The sequence below is a fragment of the Engraulis encrasicolus genome, chromosome 2 (genome assembly GCF_034702125.1).
Source record: "Engraulis encrasicolus isolate BLACKSEA-1 chromosome 2, IST_EnEncr_1.0, whole genome shotgun sequence".
In the NCBI taxonomy this organism is placed as follows: domain Eukaryota; kingdom Metazoa; phylum Chordata; class Actinopteri; order Clupeiformes; family Engraulidae; genus Engraulis; species Engraulis encrasicolus.
In genome coordinates, this window is record NC_085858.1 from 30,070,800 (window position 1) to 30,093,161 (window position 22,362).

General features: G+C 44.2%; 1 protein-coding gene across 3 annotated transcripts in view; it reads left to right on the top strand.

The window, feature by feature from the left end:
* The window catches only part of taf2 (TAF2 RNA polymerase II, TATA box binding protein (TBP)-associated factor), a 39,877-nt gene that overhangs the window by 6,565 nt on the left and 10,950 nt on the right, over positions 1 to 22,362 (top strand). For all 3 annotated transcript variants that reach the window (XM_063186087.1, XM_063186095.1, XM_063186101.1), the window contains exons 7-19: positions 1,560 to 1,744; positions 2,926 to 3,039; positions 8,006 to 8,105; positions 8,246 to 8,331; positions 10,846 to 10,981; positions 15,177 to 15,331; positions 15,779 to 15,893; positions 16,130 to 16,239; positions 17,381 to 17,446; positions 18,748 to 19,000; positions 19,830 to 19,970; positions 20,486 to 20,596; positions 20,922 to 21,115. In XM_063186087.1, the coding sequence (XP_063042157.1) occupies positions 1,560 to 1,744; positions 2,926 to 3,039; positions 8,006 to 8,105; positions 8,246 to 8,331; positions 10,846 to 10,981; positions 15,177 to 15,331; positions 15,779 to 15,893; positions 16,130 to 16,239; positions 17,381 to 17,446; positions 18,748 to 19,000; positions 19,830 to 19,970; positions 20,486 to 20,596; positions 20,922 to 21,115 (1,766 nt within the window). The remainder of the gene's footprint in view (positions 1 to 1,559; positions 1,745 to 2,925; positions 3,040 to 8,005; positions 8,106 to 8,245; positions 8,332 to 10,845; positions 10,982 to 15,176; positions 15,332 to 15,778; positions 15,894 to 16,129; positions 16,240 to 17,380; positions 17,447 to 18,747; positions 19,001 to 19,829; positions 19,971 to 20,485; positions 20,597 to 20,921; positions 21,116 to 22,362) is intronic.

Genomic DNA, 22,362 nt, shown 5'->3' on the forward strand with positions numbered 1-22,362 from the left:
CGAGGCAGATTTTCACATACCTGCAGAGTGGCACTTTTTTGCCACATCACATGGCAAAGGTCCATGTGAGGGCGTTGGAGGGACAGTTAAATGGCTTGCTGCACGAGCAAGTCTGCAACGTCCTATTGACAATTAAATTATAACGCCATACCAACTGTTTGAATTTGTCAAGGATAATGTCAAGAACATCCATTGCCAGTTTGCCACAACAGAGATGTACCATCATGAAGCTGAGAACCTGTTGAAAAGGTTTGAATCTGCAAGAACTATTCCAGGTACTCAAAAACTACACAGCTTCTGCCCATTGTCAATGGACACAGTGGAAGTTAGGCCATTTTGAGCATTCAGAGAAGGCAGAGTTGAAAGAGTGAGCTCAGTAAAGGAATGTGTTACATTTTCAAGCATCAAAGGGTATGTTGTAGCTGTATATGATGGCAACTGGTGGCTAGCATGTGCTGAGGAATGTATGCCGAGCACTGGAGAGGTGAAACTGAACTTCCTGCATCCTCATGGGCCATCTCCATCCTTCACTTTTCCCTTCAGACCAGATAGACTGTCATGGATCATCAGGATGTGCTTCTGGTAGTGGAACCTGTAACTGCAACGGGACTTACTTATACATTATCTACAAAAGACACAGCTGCTGCTTCAAATGCACTGGTAGAGTACAAAATGAGAGTGTAGCCATTGATTATCTCTTTAAAGTACGGTAAAGGGAAGATGGCACAGGTACACAGAGAAGGAATGTTCAAACATTCACATATCATCATTTGGTGTGTATAAATGGACATCTGCCTTAGTTTCTGAAACCTGGGACCATGGACACTGACCATTTTTGTTTTGTTTTTGTTTTGTCATGTGATGCTACTATGGTATTACCATATTATTAGTAAGTGGTCTGTATGATGCCATATTTGTGAGTCAACTTCTCTGAAATGAAAAACAAACCGAACACCAGCATTTAAGGTGCTGCTCATGACATTGCCGGCTACGTTTGGAAAAGGAACTGGCCATTTTAAAATATGAGTTTTTTAGATATTCAATTTTTAATTTTTCAATTTATCATAATTCATATTCTGAGAGTAGTTGTATTCCAATGTGATTGTGTACTATGTAGAGCCAGAAAAGAGCTTTCAAACAACACCACAGGCATCTTTTTGTGACTAACACTGACTGATATATTCAAGGCTGAATGTATAGTGTCCTACCCTCACATGTGAACCTTTCCTAGTCTGTTTCTCCCTTAATATTAGTGTCAGATTCAAACCAATGCAGTTCTGGGGTGCTACCTTGCTACTGAAAAGGCACACCAAGTATGATTGAAATCCGGGTCGGTCGGGTCCCAAAGTGTCTGATTTCACGTGAAATGACCCATAGGTGAAATAGGTGTCATATTGAACATTATTTCGGTTTACTTTGTTTTCCCGAAAGCTGTCATTTTCAGCGTTCTTCATCAGTCGAATGTTCATTTCGTAAGTGCAAGATCCGGCACCAACACAGTTCTCTGTCAGCCTGAAAGCGTTGGTGTTGACCTTTGTGTGACCTTTCTGTCTTATCAGGTGACCCACTTCTGCCTGCCTCAGCTGCTCCCGCTGCTAAAGCACAGCATGGGCTTCCTGCACGAGATCTTTGAGTTCTACGAGGAGATCCTGACGTGCCGCTACCCCTACTCCTGCTTCAAGACTGTCTTTGTGGACGAGGCCTACGTGCAGGTCTCCTCCTACGCCTCCATGAGCATCTTCAGGTACCACTAGCCTTTGGCTAACACAGTGGTTCCCAAACTGGGGGGTCGGCCCCCTAAGGCAGTGGTTTTTAACCTTTTTTTCTTAAAGCACCCCATACCTGTGGCCAAGACAAGCTGCGCACCCCCAATCCAAACTTCTACACTTGTATATGCACTAAAAATGTGATTAGTTATAATGATTCTTGCTCGAGACGTTCATCAATACATTAATGGCTTTACATGGTGACCAAAACATGTTTTAATTTGGTCTCGATTTGGCCTAATTATAATGTTTGGAAGCAGAATTTTGGTCACAACCTCAACACAAACAAAATCTCGCGCACCCCCTGAAATCTCTGGCGCACCCCAGGTGAAGAACCTCTGCCCTAAGGGAGCCAGGAAGATACTTTGCATAAAACCTTGAATATACTGTTTGCTTTTATAACCTTTCCATACATTTTTTTTAGAAACAATATTAACGTCAATGGGTAATGAATGTATTTGCCTTAATTACATTACCTGATTTACATTAGGACAAAATATGTTTTTGAATTTGGAAAATGGGAGGTGGAGGTCGAGAAAATATTCTTAAATCCAAAAGAAGGTCACAGCAGAAAAAGCAACCACTGGGCCTAACCTGTTTTTTAATGCAGGACTTAAATATCGATGAGATGAGACAATTCAATATATTTCAGTCACTCTTCTTTTATGTCAGTCATACAATGTATATTCATTTCCTGATTTTCTGCTCTCAACGATGCCACCACCTGATCCACCTCAAGTTGCTGTTATTTATTTTCTATATTTATTATGGGCAGGAGTCAAAATGATTTTGTCAATTGGCTCTACCTCAGATGTGGATTTTGTTTTGAAGTAAATCCAAAAAGTCAAATAATGCGCGCACATCAGTGGCACAGGTGCTGGACCAAACATAAGATAACTGAAAATAAAATAAAGGTGTTAAATGCTCCCAAAGATTTAATGACACGACATTTCGGACTAACTGTCCTTCATCACAGTGCAGTGCCTGTTAGTCCGAAACGTCGTACCATTAAATCTTTGGGAGCATTTAACAGTGTTGCAAACCTTTATTTTTTTGTTTTGAAGTATCCTGTCCCAAGTTGTAGCCTTTGAATATTTGAATGAACATATAATTGAACTCCTATCTGCCTCTCTTCTCCCCTGCTCTTCCTCTCGCGCAGCACCAACCTCCTGCACAGTGGCATGATAATAGACCAGACCCCTATGACGCGCCGCTGCCTGGCCCAGGCCCTGGCACAGCAGTTCTTCGGCTGTTTCATATCCCGCATGTCATGGTGAGTACTGCTCTGTGCTGTGCTGTGCAGTGTAGTGTAGTCAGAAGTTATTGCCACTTTCTTCACATGTGGGTCAATGACGTTTTATTAGTAGCACACGTCAGTGACGGCTAATACTTCTATTGTATGGATTCTTTTTTTGTTTGTTTGTTTTTTAGTGGATTATCTAAGACTAAAACAGGAGCATATTCATTGCAGTACATTAATAAGCCATTACTGATTAATTTATGGCCATTAGCTGTCATTGTACCACCTGATGCCTGAGCCCAAAAACAACGTGATTGACCCATGTACTAGGTATACAACGGATTCAAAATAACGTTTCTCACTCTCGCATGTAGAGACAGGAAATAGATGAAAGTGCAAGACAAGGTAAGGCAACATGCTCTGTAGTAATATGTGAATTATTATGCCCTTACATGTGTATAAGTAACATATTTGTGAATTTCACGTAACAATCAGTGGAGTTCAGTGGAGGCTCTTTTCCACTACCCGTTTTCTACCCGGTACAGCTCAACACAGCATGACTCGGCCGACACTTTTTGCTTTTCGATTTAGCACAACACAGCTCAACTCAGCGCGAAAACCAGCCGGCCAGCTGAAGCGAGCTGAGCTATTACCCAGAATCCGCGTCAGCTTGTCCTCACCGATGAATAAAAAAATTAGCATGGTGGTCACCAGATCAACTCTCTTGGAATGCTCTTTAGTTTGACACTGTATTACTGTGATATGAAAATTGAAGGCAGAAATCAACATTGTAGTATCCAAATTGGATGTTGCTGAAACTATTTATAGCCTACTTCGGCCTTACGTTAAGTAAACTAGCCTACGTTTAGTAATGCTACGTGACGACGCCAAAAACGTCCAAAAGTCTAACCATACTCCGGGTAACATGGTTTGTAATGGAAACACAAAACGGGCTGGTTTGACAGTACCACTCAGCTTGACGCGACACCTCACAGCACAGGCAGGTTGTATGTGAAAAAAATGCCTTATGCGGCCTCGTCCAGTAGGCCACCCTGCCAGCTCTGTGTCTGGCCCCTGGCAGTGCTACACTCACGACCCTGGGGATCAGTGATCATAACACAAATACCCTTGATGAATGCTCAGCCCTGGGGACTGACATTTCTCACCCCTGGACTGCTGGCACTTAACGCTGTTGAGATGTTGCTCGCTGCCCCTAGGGGCCAACACTACACCCACGGCCCTGACTGGTCCGTGCCCAGAGGGCACTACAATTACAGTCCTGTGTGATTGATGGTCATGGCACAAAGACTCTAGGTGACTGGTGTTGGCCACCCAAGGGACGCTGCACTTTACACCCCTGGTGATTGGTGTTGGCTACCCCTGGAGGTGCCATGTTGGCCGCACCCTGCTGATTAGTTATCCCATATGCCAGCTACATGGGCGGCCTCCAATTAGCTCCATTCACTCACCTCTCAGGTCCAAACCCCTGCTCTCCCACCTACTCCACTTCTCTCTCCTTACCTTAGCTCCACTCCTCTCTCCTCTTCCCTCCACTCACTCCCCTCAGCTCTCCTCTAATCGCACTCCTCTCAACTCTCCTCCTCCTCTCCTCTCCTCTCTTCTCTTCTCCTCTCTCCTCTCCTCTCCTCTCCTCCCATCTACTCTACTCTCCTCTCCTCCTCTCTCCTGTCCTCTCCTCTCCTCTCCTCTCCTCTCCTCTCCTCTCCTCTCCTCTCAGCTCTCCTCTCTCCTCTCTTCTCTCCTCTCTTCTCTCCTCTCTCCTCTCCTCTACTCTCTCCTCTCCTCTCCTCTCCTCTCCTCTCCTCTCCTCTCCTCTCAGCTCTCCTCTCCTCTCTCCTCTCTTCTCCTCTCTCCTCTCTTCTCCTCTCCTCTTCCCTCCACTCACTCCCCTCAGCTCTCCTCTCTCCTCTCCTCTCCTCTCCTCTCCTCTCCTCTCCTCTCCTCTCCTCTCCTCTCCTCTCCTCTCCTCTCCTCTCCTCTCTGCCTCTCTCAGGTGTCCTCGCTGTGCCAGGACCAGAGAACCTCCAATGCACTCATAGTTCCAAAAACACCCTTTTCTTTCCTTCTCTCTCCTTTTTTTACTGTGACTTCACATTCTATATGACTTCACACTTTCTTTGATGGTGCCCTCCACTCTTTTCTCTCACGCTCGTGTGTGTGTGTGTGTGTGTGTGTGTGTGTGTGTGTGTGTGTGTGTGTGTGTGTGTGTGTGTGTGTGTGTGTGTGTGTGTGTGTGTGTGTGTGTGTGTGTGTGTGTGTGTGTGTGTGTGTGTGTGTGTGTGTGTGTGTGTGTGTGTGTGTTTTGTCACCCCCCTGGCCACTCTGTTTGGCCTGTGTCCTGAACTCTAGAGACTGTCAAGGGAACTGAGTGATTTGAAGGTGTTGTGTTGCTGTGTGCAAGCGACACAGCTTAGAACTTGTATATTTCTCTGCAGCTGTGCAGTTGAGTCAAAGACGGCTGCCATTGGTATCAAAAGAAGCATGGCTGTAGTTGTTTGTGTGTCACTCACTCTGTCAGCAGCAGTCTCTCCCTCTCTCTCTCTCTCTCTCTCTCTCTCTCTCTCTCTCTCTCTCTCTCTCTCTCTCTCTCTCTCTCTCTCTCTCTCTCTCTCTCTCTCTCTCTCTCTCTCTCTCTCTCTCTCTCTCTCTCCCTTCACTCTGGGTTGGACACCAACTCTCGCTCACACACTTCGTCGCTTCTCTACTCACTCACTCACTCACTCACTCACTCACTCACTCACTCACTCACTCACTCACTCACTCACTCACTCACTCACTCACTCACTCACTCACTCACTCACTCACTCACTCACTCACTCACTTTTTCACTTGTACTGTTTTGAGGCCAACCATAACGGCACTGGTGCCTGTTCCCACACCAGTTACGTTTTCAGTACTGAAGTGCTTACCCTTGAGCCACCCGCTTTCATACTGGGCTCTGAACTTTTCCGTAAGCCAGCATGTTGTACCCGGAAGAACCTGCTGACATCCACGTTAATGTCACGGTTCGCAGAAAAAAAAGCCCCAACATATTTTTCAGTTCACATTGTGAACCAATTTTCCGCTTCCTGAACGCTCAGGCTTGTGCCGTGAACACACAAGCCGGTTCAAGATTAGGTGCGGAAACGGGCACGGGCACAGTTCTATGTCGGCCTGAACTCGCCTTTATTTACTTGGCTGATCTCTGTCTCATGATGGCACCCTCTCATCACTGCCCACTCATTTTATTATTCGACAGCTGGTTCGCACTCACTCTCTTGCTCTATCTTATTCACTCACTTGTGCTCTCAGTTACTAAACTCTGTCACCTATTTACACACTCAGTCATTCACTCACTCACTCACTCGCTCTCTCACTCTCTCACTTGCTGGCTCACTCACTGAAATGAACCCTTAAGGGACACGTTCAGTGCATTGATCTCTTATAAAACAATGCCACCCCTGTGTACCCACACTTGCCCAAAACCCAAATCAGATGTGGGAAGCTCAGCTCAGCTCAGCTTACCGTTTTTAATTAATTAATGTATTTATTTAATTCGAGGTGGTTTGACATAAACCACCATCAAGGCATTGGGTGGGCAATTGAAAAAAAACATGGAGAGTTTTCAAGACTTTTTGAAACGTCACCTGCTAGCAATTAATCGTGTGGCTGTGTTGTGCTGAAGCCTGAAATTGGAGGCAGGCGGCAGGAAAGTAAACACACACACACGCGTGCGCGCACACAGATGCACAGTCACACAAACACCACCCTAGAGGAGGCGGCCACGTCTTTGACAGGCTGCCACCTCGTAGCCCAGAGAATGAGGTCATACCACACACACACACACACACACACACACACACACACACACACACACACACACACACACACACACACACACACACACACACACACACACACACACACACACACACACACACACACACACACACACACACTCCCAGAAGCAGTCACACACCTACAGAAACACAGACACACACACACACACTCACACACTGTCTTCCCCCATATACAGTTTCACACTAAAAAATCAAATGCACCCTCTCCAAGTGCACTGGCAGCACTAAAAAGCTGTTGATTACTGTTCTGGGTTTGACCTGCAGAGGGTTAACGTCATAATGTATCCAAAGTCTGTGCAGTGGTTTGTCAACTCCTGACAAAAGCGAACGGCACTTCTTAATTCACTTTGTGGGCCTTCCAGGGACTATAACCACACTTGTGTACGCTTGCCAGTGTGTGACGCCTGATCTGCAGTTGTGGAGTAAGATGCAAAGAGATGTAATTCCCCTTCCAGCCTGCAGGGCAGCCCAAGGCACGAGGACCAGAGGTTCTGTAGTGTTTCTTATGAGCAACACACTGGGGCGCAAGTGCTCTAGTACAGCCGTAAAAGTCATGTCTGCTTCTAGGCTCGGGTAACGGGTTTCCTTTTACAGAGTTTAACATACATTACTGCAGTGGTGACAAGACGGTGTTTGTTTTTTTGGGTGAGAGCCAATTTAGTAAGCGTTAACCATAAATTTCCAGTCAGGCGTGTGGCCCTTTGGAGACTTCCGTTTATCAGAAACCACAACACATCAGTATTTCACAAAAAGCAGTAACTCCAGTTACCTTCAGCCAATCCAGTATTTTATTATTCACTCCAGGGTTGCTTATGTTTACGGGCACTCTACGAGATGCTAAAACAAGACAGTAGAGCTAAGTTACAGTACGATACGATAAGATAGAACTTTATTGTCAGTTTCACTGAAATTCATTTTGTATCCCTGATTCCCTGAGCAAGACTCGTTAAAGACAGGATGTGCACATAACATCAACCAGTTGCGACTAAGTCTTGTATTGTATGTCTTATTCATTTATTGCTCATTTATATCTCACACGTGGCAGCAGAATTATACAGTTTAGTTGTAGGGTTTTGAATCACAATGTCATTTTGGATTCATAGAGTTCCTATTGTAACATGTGCCTTTGTGTGTTGCAGGGTTGACGAATGGGTTCTGAAGGGCATCTCTGGCTACATCTATGGTCTATACCTGAAGAAGACCTTTGGTGTCAATGATTATCGCCACTGGATTAAGGAGGTAGGCCCAGTACATTAGGAGCCCCAATACTACCATATCTCAAGAAGCATCTCTGGTGATAACTTGAAGCTCTTTGGTGGCTTTGTGATTAATCTTAGCATCTACTGTGTGTGTGTGTCTGTGTGTGTATGTCTCCACAGGAACTGGACAAGATAGTGGAGTATGAGTTGAAGATGGGAGGAGTTTTGCTGCATCCCACATTTGGTGGCGGGAAAGAGAAGGACAAGTAATTAAGCTCACTCTCTCATTCCGTCTTCTCTTTCATTTCCATCCTTATTGTGAGACTCTGTCAGTCAATTCCAGTTCAAGTAGGTACTCTTAGAGCATTAGAGCATGACACGGGAGTGGATGTTCATTCCAGTCCCATCTCGGTCCTAGAAAAAAAAAATCCCATCCCATCCCATCGCGGGCTGGAGTAAAAAAAAAAAACGAATCCCATCCCGTCCACTCCTGTAAGAATGTCTCCCAATCCTACCCACTCCCACTCAAAATCATTCATTTTCATTCATTTTCATTCATTTTCATTCCCGCTCCTGCCTGCTCCCATTCATCTTTATTCTCGCTCCTGCCCGCTCCCGTTCATCTTTAAAAATTTGATTAACACGGGGTCCAAGGGAATTCCCGAAAAATGTCATCCTCTTATTCCTATACTTGGATTTCCTGTTTGTAAACGATCCCTGGGTGCACACTGTTCAACCTCTAATTGTCGGAAACTGCTGTCACTCAAAAAATGCGCTCACATGGTTGGCAGCTTAGCCTCTTGCCCCTCCTCAAATCACAAATGTTTGTAAACGGAAAACCTATCTATATATCCAATGCCTGTTTTCTTTAACCCATTTTGTCCTAAGCCCTTTTTGGGAAAGGGCACCCTCTACCAATTAAATCCTAAATATCTCAGCCTCCAAACCACATACAAACATGAAATGAGTTGCATTTAAAGGTAGGACCCTCGTTTTGCCTTAGAATGTTCTTTCAGCTTAAATCTCAAGAACCTGAATGCAGCGCATATGTGGCTCCAGGACACAATGGGTTAAAGGGACACAAGGTAGGACTAAAAGGTTAATTAATTACTGTTCCGAGTCAGCTGAGGACACTTGACTTTAAATGATGACCATATCCATTGCAGAATATGCTCATGTGCCTTCTGTGTATGGAAAGCGGAGGTTCTCAGCTTTTAAACAAGACCCATGGTGTGTCTTTAGGTCTAATTAAAAATATTCTGTGTCAGATCGAAAAAATGAAGTTTTGAATGGGTTTCAATGGTTCCAAGCCCAGGTAGTCCACCATTTCAAATTTGCGCGCTCCCGTGATGGGGGATTCTGACGTAACTGCAACCCAAGAATTCTTTATGGCAGCAAGAGTTCTTTAAGGCACAAGAATTCCATTTCAGTTCTTAGAACTGTTGACATGAATTCATACCCTTTTGCTTTTTACCTGGCCCCATGTATGTTGTGTGTCCGCAGTGTTTATGTCTCATCTGCATGGGGCGCCAAGCACACACTTTGGCCATCGCAGGCACACATGTACACACACACACACACACACACAGTATTGACATCGGAATATGCCATAGTATGATTCTGGATATTGACGCTGTAAGCTCAGTCTGCCATAGTATGATTCTGGATATTGATGCTGACTGTAAGCTCACTTCTCCACCCCAATCATCTCCCCTGCACCTGGTTATCACACTCTGGGTTTCACATGTACAGCAATTCCCAGAGGTAGTATTTGGCCCAAGAGGTGCGGTACAGAGGCATATGAGTGGTCTGCTGAGAGGTGTGTGTGTGTGTGTGCGTACGGAGAGAGAGAGAGAGGGAGAGAGAGAGAGAGAGAGAGAGAGAGAGAGAGAGAGAGAGAGAGAGAGAGAGAGAGAGAGAGAGAGAGAGAGAGAGAGAGAGAGAGAGAGAGAGAGAGAGAGAGAGAAGAGAGAGAGAGAGAGAGAGAGAGAGAGAGAGAGAGAGAGAGAGAGAGAGAGAGATGAAGGTGCTACGAGGGGCGCTAACCATAATGAGAGTGTGTGTCAAATTAAATTACACCTTCATGACTTGGCCTCTGAACCTGCAGTTTCACATGGTCGGCCGAGACAGAGCCGTGTTCAGAGTTCAGACCCATGAGCCGTTTTCCCAAAAAAAAAACCTCCTCTCTCCCCCGACTGTTGGAAAAACAGGCTGTGAGTAGGACTACTTATTGACCTCCCATAAAACGACTTGGCGCGGCCGCTCTCGTTTGTCATAAATCAGCTCCCCACCGGAGTGTGTTTTGAGAGCTGTTTGCAAATTATCCCAGCGCTAAGTCAAGACCTTGTGAGGCGCCTGTCATCGGCTAGGGTAATAACCGCTAATGCCCTTGAGGAGAAGAGGAGAGGAGAGAAGAGAAGAGGTGCCACAGAAAGACTCTCTTTGTTCCTCACTACTTGTTTTTATCATTTTATTTTGTTTCTTTTGTTTTGTAGTCGGTGAGCTTATATTTAACACAGTATATAATTACTCAACCTGTGTGGTTTTTCTAATCATTTGATTATAACTGTTTTTGCACTTTATACACAATGATTGTTTGCAAGTCCTTGACCTCAATCGTGTACCTTTTTTGTTAACTTTTTCAGAATTGGATTATAATTCAATCAATCATTTTTTTCCCACATGTATTTTATACGTACGCTTCTCTCTCTCCCCCTCTCCTCCCTCCCTCTCTCCCCTCACCCCTTTTCTATGCTACCCTGTCTGCATTTGTACTTCAGTCCGACTCCTCACCTGCACTTCTCCATCAAGCATCCCCACACCTTGTCGTGGGAGTACTACCGGATGTTCCAGTGCAAAGCTCACCTGGTCATGCGCCTCATCGAGAACAGGATCAGTATGGAGTTCATGCTGCAGGTGACGCTTAACACTCATAAAATCATAATAATGATAATAATAATAACCATTGTACTTGTGTTGCAAAATTCATACCAGACATGCAGCTCAATGTGCTTCACAGTTCAGTTAAATTAACAACTAGAAGCACTCAGAGAGCGCAGACCTCCGCCAAGGAAGCTGCTTGATACATTTGACCATGTTACACCCTAAGTCTTTCTGCCTTGTTTTTCTGGAGTCCCCGCAATTCAATTTCTGATCACTAGGGGGCGTCTAGATGGTGAGGAATCTTTTGAAAAGTCCTGGTTCCAGTTCGTGATCCGAATCACCACCAGAATTGAATCACTTGCACCTTGGGTCGTTACTAACAACTCCACAAAGTTTCGTCCAAATCAGTTGATTCGTTTTTTAGTTATCCTGCTAACAGAATCTTTTAAAAAGTCCTGGTTCCGGTTCGTGATCCGGATCAAAAATTTCGGATCAAAATTTAATCACTTGTTCCTTCGGTCATTATCAACAAACCCACAAAGTTTTGTCCATATACAGTGATACGTTTTTGAGTTATTCTGCTGACAAACAAACAGACAGACGGACAGACAAACCAACACGACTGAAAACAATGTTCTCATTGAGAACTGGATCAGTATGGAGTGCATGCTGCAGGTGAAGATTAGCACTCATTTTTTACTATGCATATGCTGTATCAGAAGAATAGGTTTTATACCTCAATGGTACCTACCTGGTTAAATAAAGGTCAAATCATTTTTTTAAAAGTGTGACAAGGGCCTTGGCCATGGCTCAAGCAGTTGGGGCACCGTGCTGTTGTGCTAGGGACCCGGGTTTGATTCCAGCCCAAGGTCATTTATCGATCCTCCCCCATCTCTCTCTCCCCACTCATTTCCTGTCTCACTCTTCACAGTGCTGTCTTGGAAAGGCAAAATAAGCCCTCCCAAAATGTATTTAAACAGAAATGTGATATTCTCAAATTAGTCATATGAGTAGCCTATCACTTATACAGGGATTAAAGTTTTCCGTCGCTATGACGGATTTCCGTCAACTGGATTTTCGTTTGGACGGATTTCCGTCCTTATAATTCATGTCAATTAATTTACAATTTTTACTTTCCAACTGAACTCAAATCGAGAGCACTCCTGGCCATGAGAAGGGGACGAGAGGTGTGTTTGGTGCACGGATTTAGTTTTACACTCCAGCACCGGTTGTGTCATACACCAGATTCACTCAGTAGTTTTGAGCCATCCTCTGGTCTTCCGTGTTCCAAAAAAAAAAAGTACACCAGGCGCAGCGCGAGAGATTAAAAAATCAAATAGCCAACATTGTTGCTGATGGCAGAAAAGAAAATAAGTGTAATACTATGTCTTTAAAGTGCAATGACAATCATTAAACGGGTTGGACTGATATTCCAATATGGGCTAATAATGCGCATGGAATGCATAGCTGGAAGAAGGTAGGACACGTATGTTTCCATTATCATTGCACCTGCCGTGGCGGATAGTTAGAAAAAAAGAATAGTTTACTTCGACTGCGCATGATGTCCTTTTCATGAAGGGTTTTTCTTTTAAGCATTGTGACTTTTACTAACATTATTCATAGCCCCAATGGGACGGCTATCATTGGCAGCTAGCTAGAATATACCATGCGTAATAACATGCGTTTCATTTTCAACGTTTAGCGCGTTTGACTGGCTACGTGTAGAACTAGCTGTAGTTGTCTTTCTGACAACGGATAATTTACAGTCTCACCTGTAATCATAGCATATTAACTTTGTTGTTGCCGATATATTTAAGAAATAAGTTGAAAATGGGTTGCATTTTACAGGGGTCACGGAGGCTATCCCTGGCAGAGCCAATATTTTATGCCACGTCTTATTCTGGGAAGCAGTGTTGTCATGGGTGGTCAATAATTGCCGTTTCGGTGTTTGTTTCACTTTCAAGGCTTGTTGTAGGCTACTCTGTGATGCTATTTTTGCTAACTGGAATAGTGTGCAGCAACAGTTGTGTGTGCTCGTTTTTGAGTGGCTCAACGTCTGTGCCCATCTTCTCGGACTATACGCTTCGTTTGAGCTCAGTTATTTGCGCACTGCGCACTCAGGACTGATAAGTGGGTGACTTGTCTTGATTCGAGTGGAAAGTTGCGCGACAAGCTTGGGAAAGTGTGCTACTTTTGTTATGTGTCGTGTCTGCTTGCGTCGTGTCAGCTTGTAGGATAGAACATGAGTGCGTGTAGGAATCGGGGACGTTTTTTAAATCAATGGTAAGCGTGTGCCTGGCACCGCACATCGAGAAAAAAAAAAGTACCGGTAGCCATAGGTTTTCAAAACGGTAGAATACAAGAGGTAGACTACCGCACCCTGTTTGTAAACATCAACAAGTTATTTGTAACAGGACGAATAGTGAAAAACATACAAAATAACCAACTAGTTTAAATGTCAGAAATACAACTGCAAGCAATGCGCACCAGTGCTTTCACCAGAACAGTGTTTGCCCATTCTGATGGGAAAGACAAAATATAGCCTAATACTACAACAAAAAAAAACATAATGGGATCACTGTATCAACGCATTGCAATTCCAAGTCAATAATTCTGTGCTATCAGCTAGACCATTTTGAAGCAACACTCAATGTGAATCCATTCTGCATAATGTTGTGAACAATTCATAAACAATGGGTAGAAATAAGAGGAAATAACCAAAACATGCCCCAAATTGCAGTTCAATGTTTGCAGTCTGATATAGTATCCATTATCCCTCCATTCTCGGCCAGTTCTAGTCAATCTGGTGGCCTAGGCCTGCCCCCTTTCCCTCTTTCCTTTTTTGTATTTAGAAATTGGCATCTGTAAACATAGCATAGCATCTGATCTAGTACCTACAGGTACATTCATACTGAGTGTGTATATAGGCCTACTGAGTGTATAATGAATATTCATTACCTCCGCCAAGGAGGTTATGTTTGTTAATGTGAAGTGTAAAGTGTTATGTTGGTTGAAGTTCTGATTTTGTGGCACTTTTTGGTATTACTGGCGCCCTCAATACATAGGCCTATTCTGCTCCAGGCGACTGCCCTGTCTGCCTATGCCTAGTGCTGGCTCTGGCACCATTCCTTGCATAAAACCAGTGTATGTTTCGTTATGAGGGCAGAGCCTGGCTACATTGGTTTTCGTTGGGTTACAAAGTGATACTCGATCGGGTGCCTAACCGGTAAAAAAGTTCAGTCAGATGACTTTTTTTTGCTTTAATCCCTGCTTATATATCAGTAAATGCTGTACATAAGAGTTGTGTGCACTGGTGGTAACTCTTGGCAGAAATTTAGTTATGTGCTCTGTAAACCTCTCATCACTTGCATCTCTGCTTTCTGAATTACACTGGCTCTCTCTCTCACTCCTTTTATCTTTCTATCGGTCTCTCTCTCTTTCTCTCTCCCTCCCTCTCTCTCTCTCTCTCTCTCTCTCTCTCTCTCTCTCTGGGTGTTGTTTAGTGCCCACCGCCGGGCGGATCATGGATGTGCTTACTTTTCCACTGGTGTATTTCAGAGTGTCTGCATTTCTGGCCCAGATCTCTGGCTTTGTTTTGAATAGCGCTCGGAAAGTCGTCTCTCAGCACTTTGTTCAGGAAGCATTAATCTATATTATGTGGTGTGTATGTGTGGGTGTATGCACGGTTGTGTGTGTCTGTCTGTGTCTGTGTCTGTGTCTCTATGTGTGTACATGTTGGTGTCTATGCGCGTATACGTGTATGTGTGGCTGTGTATGTACTTACGTGTGTGTCTGTGCCTGTGTGTGTGCGCGCACGCTTGTGTGTGCGCGTGTGCGCGCTTTTGTGTGTGTCTGTGTGTGTGCGTCTGTGTGTGTGTGTGTGTGTGTGTGTGTGTGTGTGTGTGTGTGTGTGTGTGTGTGTGTGTGTGTGTGTGTGTGTGTGTGTGTGTGTGTGTGTGTGTGTGTGTATGTCTGTGTGTGTGTGTATGTCTGTGTGTGTGTGTGTGTCTGTGTCTGTGTGTCTTCATGTGCATGTGTGTCTGTGTCTGTGCATGTATGTGTGTCTGTGTCTGTGTCTGTGCATGTGTGTGTGTGTGTGTGTGTGTGTGTGTGTGTGTGTGTGTGTGTGTGTGTGTGTGTCTCTTTTTGTGTGTGTGTGTGTGTGTGTGTGTGTGTCTCTTTTTGTGTGTGTGTGTGTGTGTGTGTGTGTGTGTGTGTGTATGTGCAGGTCTTCAACAAGCTGCTGAGCCTGGCCAGCACGGCGTCGTCCCAGAAGTACCAGTCTCACATGTGGAGCCAGATGCTGCTCTCCAACACCAGCTTCCTCAGAGCCATCTCCAACGTCTCTGGCAAAGACATCGGGCCCCTCATCAAGCAATGGGTGTATCCCTTTAGCCCCGCAAGCTGCAAGCGGCAAGGCTTTTGTCCCGTGCCAAATGTCTGGAATGAGTTATTGAAATGACAGCTTTACCTTAGAAGAAAGCAGTAGCGTGTTATGCATGTTGGTGGTAAAGTGAAAATGCGAAAAAGAGAAAATAAGGAAAGGGCATCAGCAAAAAGGCTATTCCAATGACATAGTGATGTGGATTAAATGGTGAAGTAATTTCAAATTAATAGTAGTCATTTTCACTCATTCAAAGCTTTTATCTCCACTCACCATCATCTAGCCCACTGTATTTTTAAACTTCTGCTGGCCTACGTGTGTTGTGTGTGTGTGTGCGCGTACATGCGTGCGTTGATGTAATTAGCCTCTGTGGCTGTGCGCCCCATTTGGTGAGTGATGGAGGTTGAGGTTTTTTGCGTTGTTGTCCTGACCACCCTGACACCCAGAGACCAGAGTGGGGTGGTGAAGTTCTTTGGCAGCTTCGCCTTCAACAGGAAGAGGAACGTTCTAGAGCTGGAGATCCGCCAGGACTACACTTCCTCTGGCACACAGAAATATGTGGTAAGGATCTCTCTCGTTAGCTAGCGAGGTGTGTGTGTGTGTGTGTGTGTGTGCATGTGCGTGTGCGTGCGTGCGTGTGTGTGTGTGTGTGCACGCGTGTGTGTGCGCGTGTGTGCATGCCCACGGGCTGTCAGGGTGGTCTCAAGGTCAAAGTGGGAAGGTGGTGTTTGGTTGGACTTGGACTTTCTAGGTGTTTTAATAAGGAACCCACGTGTATTTGTTTGGTGTTTCCGCAGGGACCCATTAAAGTGACGGTACAGGAACTGGATGGCTCCTTCAACCACACCCTGCAGATAGAGGAGAACAGCTTGAAGCACGACATTCCATGCCACTCTAAAAGCAGAAGGTCAATCAGTCTCACTACAGCACACGAATAACATGAATTGTATAAGTCTGTGCTCGCACCATAGGCAAAGTCACGGTGCTAAAGCCAATCCTTGTGACCCACTACACAGATTCAAAACTAGACAGATAGTCGTAATTAAAGGACAAAACCAAGCCAGATTCATGTCTCAGCTACGATTATCCTCTATGTTATAAGGCTAGACCAACACGTCAAGAAAAAAAAAACATATTATGCTGGTCTAATTTACTAAGCTAGCACAGATGTATTCCATTTCACAAGAAGCCACTTTTAATCCTTGACAGAGGACTGCCAAAGGGCAAAAGTGTTGGGATTCAATCCATCTAAAAAAAGCAAGGGAGCAAAGAGAATGGGCCTGCCTCAAAGTCCAAATTTAACTAAATTTAACTTACAAATACCTCACGATTAACAAGTAAACAAAACAGCCCAAACGATATTTATAAATGTATGGGCACTAGCAGATGTTCACATTAAGTTGTATGCAAACAGCAATGGTCTCTCAAACAAATACAACATGACATGCATAAAATAAAATTAAGTATTTTTAAAATCAATTAGCAGGTTAGGTGGCACTTCTCTCAGCTAATTATGTTGTAAATGAAGGGTTTATTTGCAAAACGTTGTATCTCCATTTTTTGACTTTTGCATTTTATTACTGAAAATGACTGTTCAGAGGTCATATCATCTATGTGTGAATTCTTACCATTCAAATATTTTGAGAACATACTTTTTAACCTATATAAAATGAATTTTGCAATGCAATTCAATGGAATGCCCAATACAAAATGTAAATTTCCCAACATTCTACAAAATGGAGATACACCGTGTTTAAATAAACACTTCAAATACAGATGGTTGACATGCAGACACACAGCTGATAAACAGCAGGTGGCACTACAGGGGCATTGTGCTATTTGTGAAGCCTGCTACTCAGTACACTGAATGTGTGATGTTAATGCCATTTTACATTGCCAGCCTCAGTGAGGTGTTTTCGAATGCTTACTGTAGTATGCTCGCAATGAGTTTTAGTGCGCCCATCACCACACTCGCACACATTTTTCTCACTTCAGCTCAACTCATCCCCAGTTTTCTCCGTCTCCTTCTCCATCTTGTCTGTGTGCAGGAATAAGAAGAAGAAGATTCCTCTGATGAACGGAGAGGAAGTAGACATGGACCTGTCAGCCATGGAGTAAGCCTTCCACTCACTCACTCACTCACTCACTCGCTCACTCACTCACTCACTCACAGTGGCCAGTTGCCTGGTAGTGAAATTATCTGTAACTCTGAAATATAGTTTTACCGTAACATTTTTATGAATGCTGAAACCAGACATGGTATGTTTTGCAAAGTATTGTTTTACATGTCCATATTTTAGCCTAGAGTCTAGAGTTCTCAGCCAAAAACACTGTTAGTACAAGCCTAGTGCAGCTATGAAGTGTCATAACAAGATTTGCACAAGCCTTGAGACTTGTGTGTCCCCATTGTTTAAGGTTAAGCGTTGAGAAATAATTCAATACTTGTAAATGAGTAGTCGAGTACTTGTCCTTGTCAGTATACATCACTTGCCCTTGTTTTCTTCCTCAGACCGAAGGGCAGTAGTGGAAAGAACAGGGCCAATCACAGCAGCAGCTTTCTGGAGCTAGGGTGAGCAGGAGGACAGAGATCAGAGGGGAGAGGAGAGGAGAGGAGAAAAGAAGGACGAGAAGAGAAGGAAGGAGGAAAAAGGAGAGCAGGGGTGATGTGAGGACAGCCACATGGTTGTCCAGTTTGGTGTTCTGCTCTGCTCCGTTCTGCTTTGTCCTGGACTCGTCCACGCGTTTTATACTATGAATTGTGGACGACCGACCGTGTCTCCGCTTTTAGTAGCTACATCTGCTAAAGCAATGCCTCAGGACCAGAGTCACACGAAAAGCCTTCCAGAGGACTTCTCTTAAACTTAGAGTGGCAGAACACCATGTCCTTTTAAACCCTCTTCTAAAGATAAGCATGGTTGATAGACTGTGGTTGATAATAGCTAAGGTGATGGTCAGGTATGTATTTACGTAGTAAAATAATCCAGGAAACATTAGGAAATATGTAGCCCATATTATAGAATGTCGTTTATATATTGTATATAAGAAAATACTTAGATATGACTAGGGAAAAAGTTCAGCATGGTGCAGGACAATGTTCATTAACTACTGACCAAAAGTGAGCCACAACATTGACCTAGCCAGACTGGGGTGCATTTCTCAATAGCATCATTGCTAAAGTTAGCAACTTACTTATTTGCAGTGCAATTTCCCATAGGCAACCTATCAAGTTGCTTACTGGGACCTGGAATGTGTTTCTCAAGCATAGTTGCTAGCTACGTACTTAGTAACGTAGGCAGTTGCAAATGGGAAATTGAAATGCAAACAACAAAGAAGCTAACGTAATTAGCAACTATGATTTCGAGAAATGCGCCCCTGATTTAGTCATCTCCAACCCCCACCCACCACCTCCCCTCAGTGCTGACTCGCCCTTGCTGTGGATCCGGATCGACCCGGACATGTCCATACTGCGTAAGGTGGAGTTCGAGCAGGCGGACTTCATGTGGCAGTACCAGCTGCGCTACGAGCGGGACGTGGTGGCTCAGGAGGAGTCCATCCTGGCGCTGGAGAAGTTCCCCACCCCCGCCTCGCGCCTTGCACTCACCGACATCCTGGAACAGGAGCAGTGCTTCTACAAAGTCCGCATGCAGGCCTGCTTCTGCCTGGCTAAGGTATGGGGAGATTACTCTGTGAGTTTACTGCTCTATTACTTACACACACACACACACACACACACACACACACACACACACACACACACACACACACACACACACACACACACACACAGGAAGTGTGTATGCAGGTCTGTTTGTGCCTTGCTTTGACACTTCATCTCTGAATTAGTTACAACCCCACACATATTGTAAACACACAAACACTTGAAACGTGCATGCAGGCTTGCTTCTGCCTGGCCTAGATAGGGGAAGAATGTGTTGCAAATGTGTTTGATATGGTGGCAAAACTTCAGAAGAAAGGAGGAAAAACACAGAATTTTCCTGACAACAGATTCTGTTTTTTTTCACAGCTTGTAGTGATTGACTTGACAAGGCAAGGGATTTAACGTCTCTTTGATGCCCTGATGTGAAATGTTATATACGATGCTGATCCACATGATATAACTCCATCTCATTGGAAGCATACCGTAGTTCCAGAAACATCTTTTGTTTATGGCTATTATGCAGAGTATGTATGATTATCGCCCAGTTGTTAACTTTTGGGCCTGGTAGGTGCTCAGGCTCCATTAGATAATCCAAGTGCTCTGTCAAAAGGCAATTTGCGTCCCATTGACTGAAACAAAAGTAAATGCTTCTACAGGGTAGCCGCGCGGTCTAAAAAGTCTAAAAAAAGTCTTAATATTTTGAGCCCCTTTTTTAGGCCTTTTTTTTGTCTATGGTATTAGAATCTAATACCATAGACAAAAAAACCTTCCCGGTGCAAAAGTGGAATGTGTATTTGATCGTTGTCAGATCATCTTGAACTCCCCCATCTGTTCTGCAGATTGCCAACTCTATGGTGAGCACATGGACGGGACCGCCTGCCATGAAATCGCTCTTCACCCGCATGTTCTGCTGCAAGAGCTGCCCCAACATCGTCAAGACCAACAACTTCATGAACTTCCAAAGCTACTTCCTGCAGAAGGTAAAAGGCCTATTTCCTATTCTTGAGTAGGGGTGTAAATAATAAGCTTAATCGATATGTATTGATGCATCGATCCTGCAGCCGAAGATCGAATCGTATCGTATCGTAGAGCATTCTTAAGTATCACAAATAATAGAATTGCTGGGCTGCCCAATGCCCTAGCTCCAATAACATAATACTGTAGAAGAAGAAATTTAATCGAATTATATGGTATTGTGAGGCATTCCTAAGTATACAAAATAATTGAATCGCTGCCTCAAGAAATCGATATCAAATCAAATTGTATCATGGAGGCTGTGATTTACACCCCTAGTCAGGTGGCCTTGATTCAGAAGCCATTGATGGAGTATCTGAAATATCCTGGTCCTACCTTTGCTGTCTAGAAATGTTATCAGTAGATTCATGTCTGTGGCATAATGTCCGAAGTTATTTTAAGCAGAAATTGTGCCTGTATGCTTTATATTTATTATGAGACCTGCTTTTTCCCTCCCCTCTTAATGCTTGTGACTGTGTAGACTATGCCGGTTGCCATGGCTCAGCTGAGGGATGTCCAGAACCTCTGTCCTAAAGAAGTGCTGAACTTCATCCTGGACCTCATCAAGTACAACGACAACAGGAAGAATAAGGTGAGACAAGCAGTACAACAGTTATTTCAGCTGAGGTGATTACAAGCATATGTTATCTCTGCGAATATCATGGTAGAACGAGAGAAGAAACTTCAAGTCCAGTAGCTTTTATTATTGACGTAGCCGTCCTTGTACAGAAGGGTTTGATGAGGAACAATGTGCGATATGAGCATGCAATGCACTATACACAACACACATACTAATATAATATAATACACACTATCACCGGTTTTTACTTTTGGTCACAGAGATTCATCAATGAAACTCCAGATCGTCTTATCAGGTGCAGGTTGACATTTCCTCTTCTGCTCTGTTGTCTCTGCAGTTCTCAGACAACTACTACCGTGCTGAGTTGATCGATGCCCTGACCAACTCCCTGACGCCCGCCATCAGCATCAATAACGAGGTGCGCACCGTGGACAACCTCAACCAAGACGTGCGCCTCATCCTGGAGGAGATCACGCGCTACCTCAACATGGAGAAGCTGCTGCCCAGCTACAGGAACACCATCACCGTCAGGTACTGTTAGTAGAGTAGAGTAGAGTAGAGTATCATTTGTTGATCCCGAGGGAAATTAAGGCGTCAAGTAGCATACATACATAAATGCAGGAGAAGACACAAAGACATCACACACAACATTGCACATATATCCCCATACATATATTCACAGGTCATATCTCTCTATCCCACTCGTACACACACACACACACACAAACACACTGCAAGTTATTTCACTCTGTAGCCATCTTGGCGATGCCTTTGTGGTGCTATGTCGGCTTAGTAAGACCAGACTCTCCGAAAATGAATGTGCAAAATGCGAGTTTAGGACTGTCGGATACGTAAGGGTTGCGTAAATTATATGGCTAAAAAACGCTGTGAAAAGTGTATTAGACTAGAGTTGTTAGTTGCGTCTTATGAGTCAAAATAAGGCTTTTAAAGCCACTTTGCTCACAGGTTATGTTGACACTGCGCAGGTGCAGTACTTCCATAACGGCACAGCCACAACAGTGGAACTCGGATGCGGCAAGATGTTTGGAACACTGTTCACAACGATTGGCTGTTGGCAGTGGAACAGGCAGGATACTCACACACCTGCCATACTGCCGCTACAAACTGTTCCAACTCATTTCTATGGGGGATTTCGTCAGTGCTCTTTTTCCGTCTCTTAAAATACTGTCTCTGCCTTCGGGTACTGTGCAACCATAACCTGGCTATCTGTGAACTTCATCTCAACTTCACTTCACTTCTTATACATGTTAGTTATGTAGAACCACTGTAGCCTCAAAGTACTTTCAAAATTGAGTTTTCTTTGGTAAAGATCCCAACAGATCTTTGATCTTTGATGGCAAATTAAAGAACTGCTTAATATCGCATGGATAATTCTGCTCTAAGAATAGCCTCCACGGTAGAGCTGTGTTCAACATCTTGCTGAAGGAAATCGGGTCTGGCATGTCCCAATCCTGTGTGATAAGTTGAAGGCCTGAAAGAAACCAGACAAGAAAGTCAGGCAGCTCCAACATATGCAACTCAAAGCCGCCATCAGATTAGTGTCATTTGTTCCATGTCAACCTGCAGACTCCTAATCTTGCGTATTGCCAGTAGTGGGTCACAGTCAATTTCTTATCGTATGCGTGCGCGTAGGCGCGTGCGTGCGCACGTATGCGCATGCGTGCGTGTGTGTGTTAACCTTTTCATTGATGACTGCCATGCCTCACAGAAATGTTTTGTTTTATGTGAATATGGAAAGAATCAAATTACATTTCACA